General features: G+C 39.1%; 2 protein-coding genes across 2 annotated transcripts; one reads left to right on the top strand and one right to left on the bottom strand.

Annotated features, from left to right (window-relative positions):
* Nucleotides 1–338: 338 nt before the first annotated feature.
* On the bottom strand, nucleotides 339–8088 carry LOC113528384 (peroxisomal membrane protein PMP34). Its single transcript, XM_026916903.3, has 9 exons — nucleotides 7806–8088; nucleotides 6083–6143; nucleotides 5867–5933; nucleotides 4184–4338; nucleotides 3758–3874; nucleotides 2792–2937; nucleotides 2584–2679; nucleotides 2383–2465; nucleotides 339–1512 (listed from the first exon to the last, which is right to left on the bottom strand). Exons 1-9 carry the CDS (start codon nucleotides 7878–7880, stop codon nucleotides 1365–1367), a joined length of 948 nt encoding a protein of 315 aa, XP_026772704.3. The 5' UTR covers nucleotides 7881–8088; the 3' UTR covers nucleotides 339–1364.
* Nucleotides 8089–9717: 1629 nt separating this feature from the next.
* Nucleotides 9718–14739, top strand: anks4b (ankyrin repeat and sterile alpha motif domain containing 4B). The gene is made up of 2 exons (XM_026916019.3): nucleotides 9718–10007; nucleotides 12507–14739. The coding sequence occupies exons 1-2, from the start codon at nucleotides 9847–9849 to the stop codon at nucleotides 13576–13578; spliced, it is 1233 nt and encodes a 410-aa protein (XP_026771820.1). The 5' UTR covers nucleotides 9718–9846; the 3' UTR covers nucleotides 13579–14739.
* The last annotated feature ends 812 nt before the right edge of the window (nucleotides 14740–15551 follow it).

Below are 15551 nucleotides of genomic sequence, written 5' to 3'. Positions count from 1 at the left end.
GGTGATATTTTTGTTTTGCTTTTTTCTAATTTAGAGTGTCAGATTTATGTAATAAACCAAAGTAAATAAGCATTCAGGATTTTTTTTCTCAAAGTACCTTTTAATATGACTGGGATCTATATCCAATTTCATCAAGCCCAGAATTTAAATTAGCAAATAAAAATGCACAAATGTAGTGAAATATTACAGAACTATATTTACTTTATAGTGTAAACTAGATTATATTGTTCCAGCTCCAGCAGACCAACCACAGCTGGCACACAGTATTAAGAAAGTGAGACTTTTATGACTTTAAATGCTGTCAATAAGTGCAAATTTTTATGGTCATGTAACAGTGATTTCAGCTGAATATTACCAAATATCTTTAATCTCTGTGCACAGACAACATGCTTATATTAGTTTCTTAATGATTAAAAAAAAAATCATTGTACAAGTTAGAGGTTCATAAATAATCAGAGCTAGAGTCAGAGGTAGTTCTTATTCTGTTACACTGACCACTGGAATTCATGAAGTACACTTAGACCGATTATGTACTAAATAATTCTAATAAAATTTACCTTAAGGATAGGCATATTACTTTAGTTTAAAATTTGCATATAGTTTTGGCATAAATTTTTAACAATAATTTGCATTCTTTATAAGCTGCCTTTTTCTCCTTTTACCCCATTAATGTGCTGATGGACAAAAAGACTAAATGTGTAGCTGAAAGTATTTTGTTCTCTTGCAAAAAAAAAAAAAAAAAAAAAAAACCACTAATAGTTTTACATGTTCAAGCACGTAAACACCTACAATTCATTAATCAGTGCGGTTAATAACAACTGTTCATCTCACAGGACAGAGATGTAACCTCTCATATTTGAGTGCGAACTGAATGCTCACGGACACGTGACTCACTAAACTGACTCACTAACTACAGTAATGCACAGTCATGATGTTTTCCACATACAGCTAGCAAAACAGGCCATCGTGTGTTTGAAAGAAAGAATTGCTGTAAAGAAGAAATTCATAGCTGACTGATTAAAAAATTAAATAAAGTAAGACATTTCTTTGCAATTATAGCAAGATAAATTAAAGTTTCTGTACATTGTACTGTACATCATACAGTGTTTCCTGTACAGAATTAAGAATTCTAATTAAAAAAAAAAATAATCTCTCCAAATAGGCTTTTTACATCATTTCTAAAATCTGACAGTGAATGTGACCAGAACATTTTTTAGAGACAAAGTATCAAAATTAAAAGGCATTTGAGTTGATCTTTGTAATTATTGAGCCCCTACACTAAAAGGGATGATGGTTAAGATCTGCCATAGAGTTTAGAGAGGTAGTAAAGGAAGCAGGCTGACACTGGTTAGTTTTAACTGTTGTTAATGCTTCAGCTTCTTATTGAAGCCCATCAGTTTGAAGGTGACTGCAGTGATCTTCTCATAAACCATGAACATGAGAGCCGCTGTCAGCACCGTCTGAAGAAGCTTCGCCTCCAGACCTTTGTACAGGCCGAGAACTCCACTGCGCCTGTGAGAGACATGCAAGATGACAAGAGTATTATACTTGAAAATAAACTGCTACACCCTTATCTACATAACCAATCAATCTGTTTTCAGTTCCATTTACATTTACAGCTGGCTAAAAGTGAATGTATGTAAACATTCAGTGTGAATGTATTTTCACACTGAGGACAACTGAGGGACTCCTATGCAACTAAAAACTTTTTGAATTTGAAGATCAGGGTAAATTTAACTTATTTTGTCTTCTGGGAAACATATAACGATCTTCTGTAGCCTCTGAAGGGCAGTACTAAATGAAAAAATATGATATTTAGTCAAAATAAGAAAAATGTACACATCTCCATTCTGTTCAAAAGTTTTCACCCCCCGGCTATTAATGCATGATTTTTCCTTATGGAGCATCAGTGAGCGTTTGAACCTTCTGTAATTCTGTTTTTTTTTTTCTTTCTTTCTTTTGTAAATCGCGAGCAGGGAAAAGCTATATTGCACAACCCTATCCTATACAGTTATTTCTTTCTATAGTTGAATGAATCCTCTTTCATTAGATCTGTATCTTGGCAGAGGATTATAGTACCTAAGCTCACATTACATCTGAATCACTTATTAGAATTATTAGGAAATATTTTATACAGACAATCTAGCACTACTAACAAGTGATCTGAGCGACTTGACAAGAGACACGAGCGACTTGTGGCTTGCTAGTGGAAAATATTTAAGTGGTTAAAGGGGTAAGGTTTGCCTCCTCATAGGTTTCAAATAAAAAAAAGGGAAAAATGTACCTATATTACAATATACTGCACTGTATATAAAAAGCAGAAATTCAATAAGTTTTCAATCTCAAGAAACATATTTTATTTGCATTTCAGCCTGAACTTACTTGATTCTGTCCATTAGTAAATTCACCACATTGCGCATGCTGCCCAGTACACCTCCTTTCGCTTGTGATTTGTGTTGGCCAAACTGAAGAAGAGAAAAGGTAGAAATAGGGATTAGAAACATTTTGTGGGAACAAAGACTACACATTAGACATAATATGTCCACATCTGATGCTAATTAAACAAACGGCTAGCATGTTTACCCTCAGAATGGCCTGGATGGTCTGCAGTGGATAAGTGGCCGTGGTTGCAATAGCCTTGGCGATGGCACCGATGACAAAGATCTCAAGTGATGAAATCTGTAAGCAAAACAAAAAAAACAGCATTTTCAGATGAGCAGTAAAAATAAACCTTTAAGATGAGGAAAAATTGGCAAATGCCAGCATAGAAATAATGAGTAATGGGGCTCACCTTCCGTCCACCTTGCCCTGCCCTCCTCTTCATGGCCTCATAGAACATGAACTGCACTGCAGGGTTGAACACCAGCAGCAGGGACGGGAGCGTGCCGTTCCACAGCGCTCCTACCCCCTCATCAGCTATGATCTGAGAGAAAGTGTCTTACAGAGAAAGAAACAAAGAATTCAATATGCATCACATTAGTTATGCTACACTTCAACCTGTGGCAAAAATACTAAGCTATCAGTCATAATATAATAAAATAAATGGTGTCTTATCACAAAGAAACAGATCACAGGTCACACATTTCACAACAGTCCCGGCTGTGAGTCAAATCAGGTTTATACTAATGTCCTCTTTCTAATACGTTATCATTTCCATAGTCATTTTTAAAATGTGTGTAACTGTTGATACGGTGAAGTTTTAGAATGTATGGAAGGAGTTTCCAGTGTCAGTGCTTTGTTTTCCAAAACAGGAAAGTCTTCAGAACAAAGGACTTCTCCGTAACATGATGTGGTGTGATGTGCTGCTGACGCAACCACAACACACTCGCCTCGAACTTGAATTTGAACATAGCAAGCCATGAGCAGCTTAGAGGATTTGGTTTTATTTTATTTTGTGTAATTTATGTAAACAGCATCTCGGCTGCAACACACACACACACACACACACACACACACACACACACACATGGGGTTCTACACATGATAAGCTATATTTTTTTGTCTTAGAGAGAGGAAAAAAGAGATATAAACAGATAAAAAAAGTACTTCTTCTTGAATAAATAAAAAATTGTAATTGTTGGCAAATTGCTTTGATAAAGGTGAAGAACACACATGGAGACATGCTGTTATAGGAAGAAAATCAGCTTTGGGGTGTAACAGCTCCATAGTGTTTTATTTCATACTTCATGCATTTAGACTGACTGTACCTCAGTGGAGTAGTGATTAGGAAATGGTGTCGTGTGCTCTTTGGACTGACCAAAAATGCCCTTGTAGTGGGTCTGGTGGAGATCTTCATTCCGAAATTTTGCTCCCTGGAGCTTCAGCCGAGTGTTCACCACCCACATGGGTGTAGTCAGGAGCACATTCACAGTCCCTACAGCAAACACCAGAACACATTTGATTCCTCAAAAGCAAAACTCTCCATTCTGCTCTCCCAGCTAGAATAAGAACAGCCTCATTTCATGACATTAATTAACGAATCACTATGTTTCTGCTTAGGTTTGAAACAGCAACATGTAACAAAACACTCATTTTAAAGATTATAGCTGGTTGTGTTGATTATACTAATGAAGCAAGCTAATGAATATTAAGTAACATTATGGGTCTGCTTTATGAATATGAATGACTAGTGGGGGTCTCAGGGAAAAAGAAAGGCAGAAAAAGACATGCAGTGTTTGTCTACCTGCGATGAAGCCCATGATAAGGTCTCTGCCAGGCCTGGACTGCCCTTCTTCCAGGACCATCAGCCGCTTCAGTGAGTTGAATGTGTAGAAGTAGACGAAGTTGGAACAGCACAGACTGGAGATTACAGGAAACCAACCACGGTATAGAGACATTCTGCAAGAGCAAAGAGATAAAAAAATTCATTTTTATATGAAAGCATACAATTTAACCATTAATGTTATATTATTATGCGTCATGAGTTATGTACACCCACCAGCCATAACCTTAAAACCACCTGCCTAATACTGTGTAGGTCCCCCTTGTGCTGCCAAAACAGCTCTGACCTGTCGAGGCATGGACTCCACAAGACCTCTGAAGGTGTGCTGTGGTATCTGGCACCAAGACATTAGCAGCAGATTTGTAAGTCCTGTAAGTTGTGAAGTGGGGGACAAGTCGTCTATGGATCAGACTTGTTTGTCCAGCACATCCCACAGATGCTCGTTTGGACTGAGATCTGGGGAATTTGGAGGCCAAGTCAACACCTTGAACTCTTAGTCATGTTCCTCAAACCATTCCTGAACATTTTTTACAGTGTGGCAGGGCGCATTATCCTGCTGAAAGAAGCCACTGCCATTAGAGAATATCGTTGCCATGAAGGGTTGTACTTGGTAGGCGATACGTGTCAAAATAGCATCCACATTAAATCCAGGACCCAAGGTTTCCCAGCAGAACATTGCCCAGAGCATCACACTGCCTCCACCAGCTTGCTTTCTTCCCATAGAGCATCCTGGTGCCATCTCTTCCCCAGGTAAGCGACACACACCCAACTGTCTACATGATGTAAAAGAAAATGTGATTCATCAGACTAGGCCACCTTCTTCCATTGCTCCATGGTCCAGTTCTGATGCTCACGTGCCCAGTGTAGGTGCTTCTGGGTGGTGGATAGGTGTCAGCATGGGCACTCTGACCTGTCTGTGGCTACGCAGCCCCATATGCAGCAAACTGCAGTGTGTTTTCTGACACCTTTATATCATAGCCAGCATTAATTTTTTTAGCAGTTTGTGCTTGTGTTTTTCAGTATTTTATTCCTTGCTGCCTGGTGGACAAGTAGGTTCAGTAGACAGCTGATATAGCAGAGAAAGAAAAACCCTGTTTTCCACTGGATATGTGTTTAAACGCAACACACTCCAGTCAGTTTATTGCAAATCTTTATTGCACACATTGAGGCCCATTCTGAACTATTTTGAGAAAAAAAGCCTCTAGTGGGACAGAAGACCCATGATGGACAAAGCTTCTGATTGTGCAGAAGCTTCACGGTAGACAAAGCCCCACAGTGGTCACAGCCCCTGGATGGGCAGAAGCCCCCTGGTGGGCAAAGCCCCTGGATGGGCAGAAGCCCCAGGGTGGTCAAAGCCCCTGGATGGACAGAAGCCCCCTGGTGGGTGAAGCCCCTGGATGGGCAGAAGCCCCACGGTGGTCAAAGTCCCTGGATTAGCAGAAGCCCGACAGTGGACAAAGCTAGCTTAAGTAGCTACTCATACTTTTGCATTAAATAACGCTAGCTACCACTTTGAGCCTAAGTAACTATTTTTCTGGACACTGAAGCTTTCACTTGCTAGCTAATGATTTCACGATCATGCCGATTATCCCCCCCCACCCCCACTCCCATCCCCCATTACCGGCCATAGGACAGAATACTTACACGCCCTCCTCTTTTGCAATCTCAGCCAGAATGGCAGGAGTGGGTTTGGACTTTCGGCTCTCGTCCACTGAAACGCAGCAGTAGGACATGCACAGTGAAGTAGACAATTAATCAACACTCAATTAAATTTAGGACCAAATAATAAATTCAATACAGAAAACATGAATTTAACCACCACAATCAAAGTCAGCTGTAAAACAGTTTCCATCAACTCACCCTGCAGTCGAACTCTGGCTGTGTCCAGAGGGAAGAACACCGTCATTGCTGTCACACTGCCCTGTCAACAACAAACACAACTGTTTTTGAGGATTTTAGCATCTCAGTAACTTATTATGTTGTGATCAGTTATGATTAACAGCAAAGATAAGTCATAAGCAATAGGGTTGTTATCCAAACTGAACGTCTAAATCCAGAGAGAGAAATTTTTGTAACAGAAATAATGAGGAAAAAATATTAATACATATTTACAAAAGAATCTTTAAAGTAGTGAAGAATAAACAAAAAACTGAAGAGAGTTAACACTAATTGTAATACAAAGCTAGATCAACAATCAGTCGCACTTTGCTAATTGCGATTAATCTGCGTAAAATCTTAAGAAATTCTGCGTAACATTATTGATGCTGCTTTGTGTTACCGAGGTCTAGCTCTTTCTGAACAGTGTTGCCAGCCACACTGTCGCTAGATTTGATTACTTTTTAGCAGACGTTTCGCTCTGTTCTGCACTCGATACGGTGCTCCAGCTCACATCACAGCTGCTGGTTATACGATTTGAGAGATCAGGTTCGGTCGACTCATCGCCGATATAAAGGCCGGCCGATTTGCACTTGCGCGAGTCTATCTTCCCAGCAATTAATCACTGATCAGTGTTTGTCCATACACACATTTCTTTGTTTCACTATGTGATACAAGTGATAACAGTGCCTTATTCCATCCATAACCTTCATGCCTATTTCTATTTTTCTGTTCTGAGTGTCTTCTGAAAATCTTTCTTCTTCATATAACATGCTTTGATATGCAAACAATCATGCAATGAATATGCAAATTAGTGTATGATGAGGGACGGCATGGTGGCGCGGCAGGTAGTGTTGCCACCTCAGAGCTCCAGATTCAATCCTGTGCTCGGGTTATTGTCTGTTTTTGTGCGTGTTCTCCTTGTGTCCATGCGAGTTTCCTCCGGTTTCCTCCCACCTCCAAAAAACATGCAAGTAGGCAAACTGGTCGAAGTGTCATCAAAATTAGCTAACATTTCTTATTCCATTTTATCCAAACCTAACACAGTGTGTATTTTTAATTTTTTAAATGTTTGACGTCCTGTGACAGACAAAGCCCCCAGATGGGCAGGAACCCTACTACGGACAGAAGCAGCTAGAGAGATAAATTGCTCCTTGGTGTTGGTGTGAATGTGTGTGAATGTGTGTGTAAATGTGTGTGAATGTGTGTGTGAATGTGTGTGTGAATGTGTGTGTACATGGTGCCCTGTGATGGACTAGTGTCCCTTCTAGAGTGTACTTCCACCTCACGCCCAGTTTTCCCAGAACAGGCTCCGGACACACCTCCACCCTGACCAGATTTAAATGATTACCGAAAACTAATGAATGAATAATTATAAAGATACAAGTCAGCTACCTAACTAGCTCTCACAACACTTTTAAATGCAGTCAGATAATGTAAATAACCTGATTGCCCCATTTACAGGAAGACATTCCAAGTGAGTGAGTGAGTGAGTGAGTGAGGTGGGTGTATATGACGTCATCTGGCGACATGCACTAGCTACTTTCCCCTGAAAAGACACTTAAACAACACTGCTCCTGCAGCACTGTCACTCAGAGTAGCCTATACAATGGCAATAACTTGGATCTATGTACTTTTATCTAAGTGTCCTGTCTCATTAAACTAAGTGCAGGTATTCCAGGTGCAGTGTTCAGTGGAGTTCTCTTACCATTGCACCGGCTACAGCGTGCACAAGTGTTTCATAGGACAGAAGCCCGTCCGCAGAGGCGCCATTGGAAGCCATGTCTGCTTCTCTACTCTTAATGATAGCTGTTTAAAGTGGATGGAGCATGGGACGATAAACTTCACACCGCAACCCAGCTCCTCAAACCATAATCATGCGCGAAACAATGGTCAAAATACGATACTGAGCACTTTCAGAGCACTTTCAGAACACTTCCGCATAGTTGTTCGTGGGAGTGACTCGCAGTGTCGGTGCTCTTCTGCGCCCTCTGGAGGCTGGAGGGCGAACAGCAAACGCTGCGCAAATACAAACCATGTGAAACATTCCAGTGTTGCCAGGTCCACATAAATTGTATCAATAAATTGTATTAATAAATTACATAAATTGCATAAATTACATAAATTGTATTAATCTTTTGCGATTCAGATTAGTAGTGTAACACTTGAAATAATGCGTACAGAGTAAAAAAAAATCTCTGCTGAGTCTTGGTCTACTTGTTCTTTTTCCTTCTGTAAATACTAGCAAAAATTTGAAGTAATTTTAGGACTGATGGAATAATTATTTATGGAATTTATATCTTTCGTATGATGTAAGTATTATAATGTATTTGTAGTATATTACAGTCTTCAACAATAATAACACGGATGTCCAAAAGCCTCACAACAGGGCAGAAGCTCCCAACAGATGACTGGCAGATGACCCATGACTAGCAGATACCCCACGACAGATGAAGCCCCTGTTTGGGCAAAAGCACACTAATGGACAAAGCCCCTGGTTGCACAGAAGCCCGCCAAATGACAAATCCCCATAATCAGTGGTGTGTCCAGTCTTATCCGGAAAGGGCCGGCGTGGGTGCAGGTTTTCACTCCAACTAAGCAGAAGCCACATCTGAGTCTACTGAAAGCCAAGATCAGCTGATAAACAGATGGAATCAGGTGTAGCTCCTGCTTGATTGGAATGAAAACCTGCACTCACACTGGCCCTTTGTGGATAAGATTGGACACCCCTGCTCATAATGGACAATTTTCCCAAGTTGGAAGGAGCCCCACTACAGACAGAAGCCCCTAGATGGACAAAGGTCCTGGCTGGACAAAAGCTAACTGTCTGTTTACTGCTTATATTTTTAATACTATACATGTATTGTATGTACAAATTATAATACATTTGCAAATATATAGCAATGTAGACTCACAGAGCACTTTATTAGGAAGACTGTACTAATACTGTGTAGGGCCTCTCTTTGCACTCAAAACATGCCTCAGTTCTTCATGGCATGGATTCCACAAGATGTTGTAAACATTCCTTTGAGATTCTGGTCCATGTTGACATGATTGAATCACGCAGTTCCTGCAGATTTTTCAGGTGCACTTTCATTCTATATGTCTCCCGTTCTACCACATCCACTTTACCACATAAACTGTTCAGTGAGTGTATATATATTGGGAGTTACCAGTTTTGAGGTTTTGGTATTGAGCTGGTATTTAGGATGGTTTGATTGGTCTTTGAGCTGAAGGCCAAGCAACCCTGATGCAAACATGAAAGATATGGATTCTTCCTTATTCACAGTTCAATTTTGCCTAAACTATTTTCCACAAGCTGTTCTTGATGTTATGATTCTGTAATGTCTAATCACTCAGCAAATAAAAAAAAAAAAAACTTTAATTTTTCAGATGCCAGTTATTAACACTTTGAAACGTGAACATTGTTTCAGGTTATACTCTGTGTGATTAATGCAACAGTGTTCATTTTCACTATCATTTCACAAACAAATTTTGCACTTGTTCCTATGCAGCCAACCAACATCATGAGCGAACACAGCAAACACAATGGACTTTGGTTTATTGCCCCACCGAGTGGTAATGACACTCCATATGGTCTTTTCATCCACACTCACTTCTCCTTTCTGCCCTACAGAGAAGAAGAGACTAACAGAGGGCTGAAAATGCTCTTCTTTAGCTGCTAAATCGTGTTTATAACTGTATAGAGCTAATATATATATATATATATATATATATTTAACACAGCCATGTCTAGATATCATAAGGCAGCCATTGATGGTTATTTGGATCTGTTGAAGGAGGCCACTAGGAAAGACCTGAACACTCCGGATGAGGATGGAATGACCCCGACTCTCTGGGCCGCTTATCACGGCCGACTAGAGGCTCTGCAGCTCATCTGCAGCAGAGGGTGAGATTTTATTTTCTGCTGTTTCCATTTCTGGGTAGTATTAATTGCAAATTCTCACTTTAAACTTGTCTATATATTTTTGGACTTTATCCATTTAAAAAAAAAAATTAAATAGATACTCTAACAAAAGAGTTGGTACCCACTCCAAAAAAAAAAATTAAAAGCCTCACTTATTAATAACCAAGGTTGTCTTATGAGGCTACTGATATTTTATTGAATAGAACAATTAAGTGAATAGAATCCACTGGTTATATTTACTATTTATTTATATCTGTGTGATAATGAGACATGGTTAAAAAAAACAGCAAGTCTTTGAGACATTACATTCACTTTTTTAGCTTACAGCATCTTTAAACTATATTTACACACCATGAAATAAATTAGTCTTTGCTTTGCGTATCACATATCTGATTACTTTGGAGCAAAGGTTGGCATGATTACACTTTCTTCTTCTAAAACCCATCTGTTTGCAGGCTGTAAACTTTATAACCAAACCTGAGTATTATGGCTACACCCTGGACAAAACTGTTAAACCCAAATCATTTTTCATTCTTTTATCTTTTGACAGTTTCATTTTATTAATGCAATTTCAATCAGAAGTACATGCCAAGCATTTAATGAGGATTTAAATGAATTCTGAAAAAGTGGATCTTCATCTTCTGTAGCTTGTACATTATGGATGTTTCCACAAAACAAGCCAGATAGTTTATTGTCTTTGTATTACGGCTACATTTTGATGAGGTACCCATCACATAGAAAGTAGCAGTACTTCAAACAAAAATGAGGAACATTGTCACAACCCAGAAAATGTTTCATGATGACATTTTCACTATAATTATTATAGAGCGGCTTCTCATGTAAGGACTGATGGTTTCTGAAAAATTACTTTTGACTATGAGCACTGAGCTGGGTTTTTTTTTTCATCTAGGGCATTAGCAACTGTGCTATGGAGTGATATTACACACCCAGACAAATTATAGATTGTAATCAGGGTTGTTATGTGCATAGTTGGAGCATGAATGTGGACCTTTACTCTTAATGGATTACAGAGTAACTTATAATGTTACACATTAGTCACACTATAGTGACTATAATAAAGTAGGAGGCAGAGCCTTAACAGCTACAACTCTTCCTGGAAAGTTAGGACGTGTATAGCAGGTAGTTATGTAATAAAACTGGCAAGGCAAATACATAGAGAAGTCTGGCTAGATTAATAAACCCTTTGTGACTAACTAAAAAGGTGTGGTTAAATGGGCATTATGTAAATGAATGTAAAGACATTGACCATGTGTGACTACTGTACACCCCTTAGCATTAATTGCAGTGGTGACTCTTCCATAGGGGCAGGTGGGCCAAAGCTATAACTATATTCATTCAACAAAAGTTAATTTTCATAGCCCTCATTTACAAATCCATAAATTTAAATTCCAGTGAAATGCTAATTACCTCTAATGATTTTTTAATGTTGCTATTTGACAGATATAAGCCAATATTCCATTCATTTGCTCATCTTTTTAGATATTGTGCAATTGTGATACAGCATGCTCACTGCCCCATTTAGCTCTAGAGAGTTATTATTGCACCAGATGATCGAAAATGAGAACACGCACTAATAGAGGCCCACTGATACAGGAATCACGCTGCTCCATGCTTGCTCTATGAATTTTCGGTGGAGAAGAAGCACCAGACAGAGCAGGTCATGGCAGGGTTGCCAAAATGGGCTAGTTTAAAAATACCCTGCGGCTGCCAAGATCTTGTTTTATAGCAAATGACTGGAACTAAATCTACTAAATTTCCACAAACACGTTGAAAGTGTAAGTGCAGACAGCGTTTCTGTGATGTACAGAACCTTTCCTATTTTAAAATATATTACAAAGAGTGGGAGATGGACAGGGGGATTAAGGAGTGGATAACATCTGTATGTCAGAAATACATGTGCACAGTGTTGACCTTGATTCCCACACAAAGGCTAAGAAGAAAATGTGGTTTCTGAGCTGTAGTTGGGAAGGAAATTTTGCTGAAACGTGGCAACCTTGGCTAATGATATTAGCTTTTCTGTGTGCACATTACACACTGTGACAGGAAAAAGACCTGCTATATTGAACAGGTTTATGGGGTTACTCTAAAAACTCGCTAAACAGTATCCTGTAGCATAAGTAACTTAATTTAACTTAAATAACTTAATTTTGCATGAGGCTATTATTATTGTCACCCTGTCCCACCAAAAAAATCTGTGATTATGAGCCACTGATGATTAAGAGATATATAGACAAACTGACCTGATAGAATTGTTCCCTTAATATTGTGCTCTTTAATATTGTTTGTCTATGCAGATGTCTGACTTGTCTGTGTGACTTCAGTGTAATCTTGAGGCACTGCATGAATGTTAGATGTTTCACAGAACCTACTGCACCAAGAAAAATTCTTAGCCATGTATGCGTATCTTACAATAGTTTGGTGAATAAATTGTTTTCTGATTCTGATCTGATTTTGTTACAGTGGAGATCCCAACAAAAGTGACATCTGGGGGAACACACCCTTACACCATGCAGCCTCCAACGGTCATATGCAGATACTGAGCTTCCTGGTTAACTTTGGTGCCAATCTCTTCGCTCTGGATAATGATTTCCACACTCCTATGGATGTTGCCGCATCTCGGGATCAGATGAACTGCGTCCGCTTCCTAGATGATGCCGCTTCACAGCAGACAATGCAGAACCCCAAACATGTGGCAAATGTGAAGAAACAAGCGGTCAGAGATGCACAACGCAAGGTGAAGGAATGTGAGAAGGTTAAAAAGAGGCACCAGAGTAAGATGGACAAGATGTACGGTGGCAGTGGAGACTCTGAAGCCAACGCAGGTTCTAACTCTAGCACAAGACCCATGAACAACATAAACCAGCTCACTTCGTCCACCAAATTTGGTTCCATCAAAGGAACTCTCCAGCGCAAGTTTGGAAAGAAGGACACCATGTCGAAAAAAACAGAGAATGGAACAGCAGAAAAGCCAGAATTAGTAGATGTCTTCAATGAGCAGGATGAAAATGAAGAGGATGAATATGGAAGTGAAGAATTTAAAGATGAGGAAGAAGATGATGATGTAAATCAGGCTAAAGAATCCCTGTTTAAGAGGCCAGGCCTTGGAAACATGGTCTTCCGAAAGAACTTCTCCATGGAAATGGGAGTCGAACCTGAAGATGAAATTCCTATTGGTGACACAGAGGACCTGGGTTTCCTGGTCCGTAAGGAGGTGTTTGAAGCAGAGGAGGCAGGACTGGATGACCAATTCGATGAGGATTCACAGTTGCCTTGGAACCAGGAGGAGATTGGATTGGACGAGGATGAGGAAACTTCACCCCTGCATTCCTTCCTGACCTCTGTAAACCTACTAGACTTTGCCCCTGTGTTTATCCGTGAGAAGTTAGATCTGGAAGCCCTCATGCTCTGCTCAGACGATGATCTAAAAAGCATCCGAATCCAGCTAGGGCCTCGCAAGAAGATTCTGGAAGCAGCAGCTAGAAGGAAGGCTGCTCTGGAGAGCCCTGGTGTAATGAAGGACACCTTCATGTAACACCATATATATTCAAATATGCTGTATATTTCCACAGATGCTCAGCTGTACAATACTGTAAAGTGAAATGTGAAGAATTTATGCTCTTCCCAAACATTGCCTGTCACGTCAATAATTTTAGAACATAAGACTAAAAATTCTGAAATGATTGTCTATAATGCATAACAGAAATTCTTATAAATAAGATTTTCCATTATAAATTGCAAATAAAGCTACCTTTTATAAAATATTTTTAAACATTATGACTGTTTTTTGTCTGTAATAGAATGGATATATTATTGGTTACTTTAAGTTATTCACATAAAAAAAAGTCACAGAATTAGCATGCAAAATTTTATAAAATCTCAGATGATCATGCACAGCTGAAATCTGGGCTTTTTTTGGGTAACTATTGCACATTATTCACCAGATATCCATGCTTGCATATGAGGCTCACAACTAATTTGTGACTACCAGCACACTAAAATACTACTCTGCAAGAAGCCTCTGTGTTTTCAGACTAAAGAAAAATTGTATACCCACATAAAAGCAACACTATAATACATTCGTATACATTGCTCAAGTGCACTTGATACACCTACCTTGTTACTCTCAGGTGTACAGGCCATCTTTTCCATGCACGATTTATGTTAATTATCCTTTACTATTTTATGACCTGTTAACTTCATATTTTTGACTGATGAACTATTGTCAACCCATCAGTCTATAAAAATCTCAGCAATACTGCTCTGACTAATATAGCACTGGTCTTATGGTAGTCCCTTTCCACAGATTAATGGCATAGTTGTATCTGATGCTGGTATTTGAACTTATGGCCTTTTGATCAGCCGTCCAACGCCTTAACCACTGAGTCACTACTGCTATCTATATGATAGGTGTACCTGATAAAATGCCCAATGAGTGAAGGTACAACATAGGCAACTATAACATAGTCAGGGGTAGAAAAATACTGATAAACTGTATTTGAGTGAAAGCATACATAATGATTAAATTAATTTAATGCCATGTTTTCATGTGAAAAGTAACTTTTTATTACTTACCTAAAAGTGTTATAACCATGTGCACCATTTCACTTAAAAACATCTCTGTAAGTTTGCTAGTCATATTCATGACTGTGTACTTGTATATGGCTGAAATGACAATAAACTCCACTTGACTTGACTTGACTTGACTAATGCTGTGTATTTAGCTATTGAATTAATCAGAAGTAAAATATCATGGAAATATTTACCAGTAGGTAGAATTTGACTTGCCTAGACAACTGGCATCTACTGGAATCTATTCTGGTCTAACCTGGCCTTAGCAAAAGAAACAGGCTAACTTAATTAAATATAACCAGTTAACATTAGCAAATTAGACAGAGTTCATGCCTTCTAGGGAGGCAAAGGAGAAAATTCATTTTATACAAATCTTTACTACGTTACTCAAGCATACTGAAACATTTTACTGAGGTAGGGCCAGTGGTGCAGTTTGACACTGCAGTGCAAGTCATCCATATTCAGATGCACACTCATTGATAGCAATAGCATTACACAGTGTAGCATGAGAAGAAGAGAGAAGCGTCCTTTATTTATTTGTACATTGATGGTCTCAATAAAAATGCAAGGAGTAAAAAGACGATGATGATGAAGAAGAAGAAGAAGGAGGAGGAGGAGTTTTTTCTTGGAAATGTAATTGAGTAAAAGTACATTTAATTTCAATAACACTCAGGTAAAGTATATAGTATAGTATATAGTATAATATATAATATAGTAGTGTAGTAAGAAAGTACAATTATTCAAATATTTTCCACCCCTAGGGGGCATGATGGCTTAGTGCTTAGCACTTTTGCCTGGCACCCTCAGGGTTGGAGATCTGATTCCTGCCTCCGCCCTGTGTGTGTGGAGTTTACGTGTTCTGCATGTTCCCTGTGCTTCCTACTCTAGTTTCCTCCCCCAGACATGCGGTGTAGGCCGTTTGGCATTTCCAAATTG

Source organism: Pangasianodon hypophthalmus, chromosome 13, assembly GCF_027358585.1.
Source record: "Pangasianodon hypophthalmus isolate fPanHyp1 chromosome 13, fPanHyp1.pri, whole genome shotgun sequence".
In the NCBI taxonomy this organism is placed as follows: domain Eukaryota; kingdom Metazoa; phylum Chordata; class Actinopteri; order Siluriformes; family Pangasiidae; genus Pangasianodon; species Pangasianodon hypophthalmus.
The sequence above is the reverse complement of the archived record's forward strand: the minus strand, read 5'-3'. Positions and strand labels throughout refer to the sequence as shown.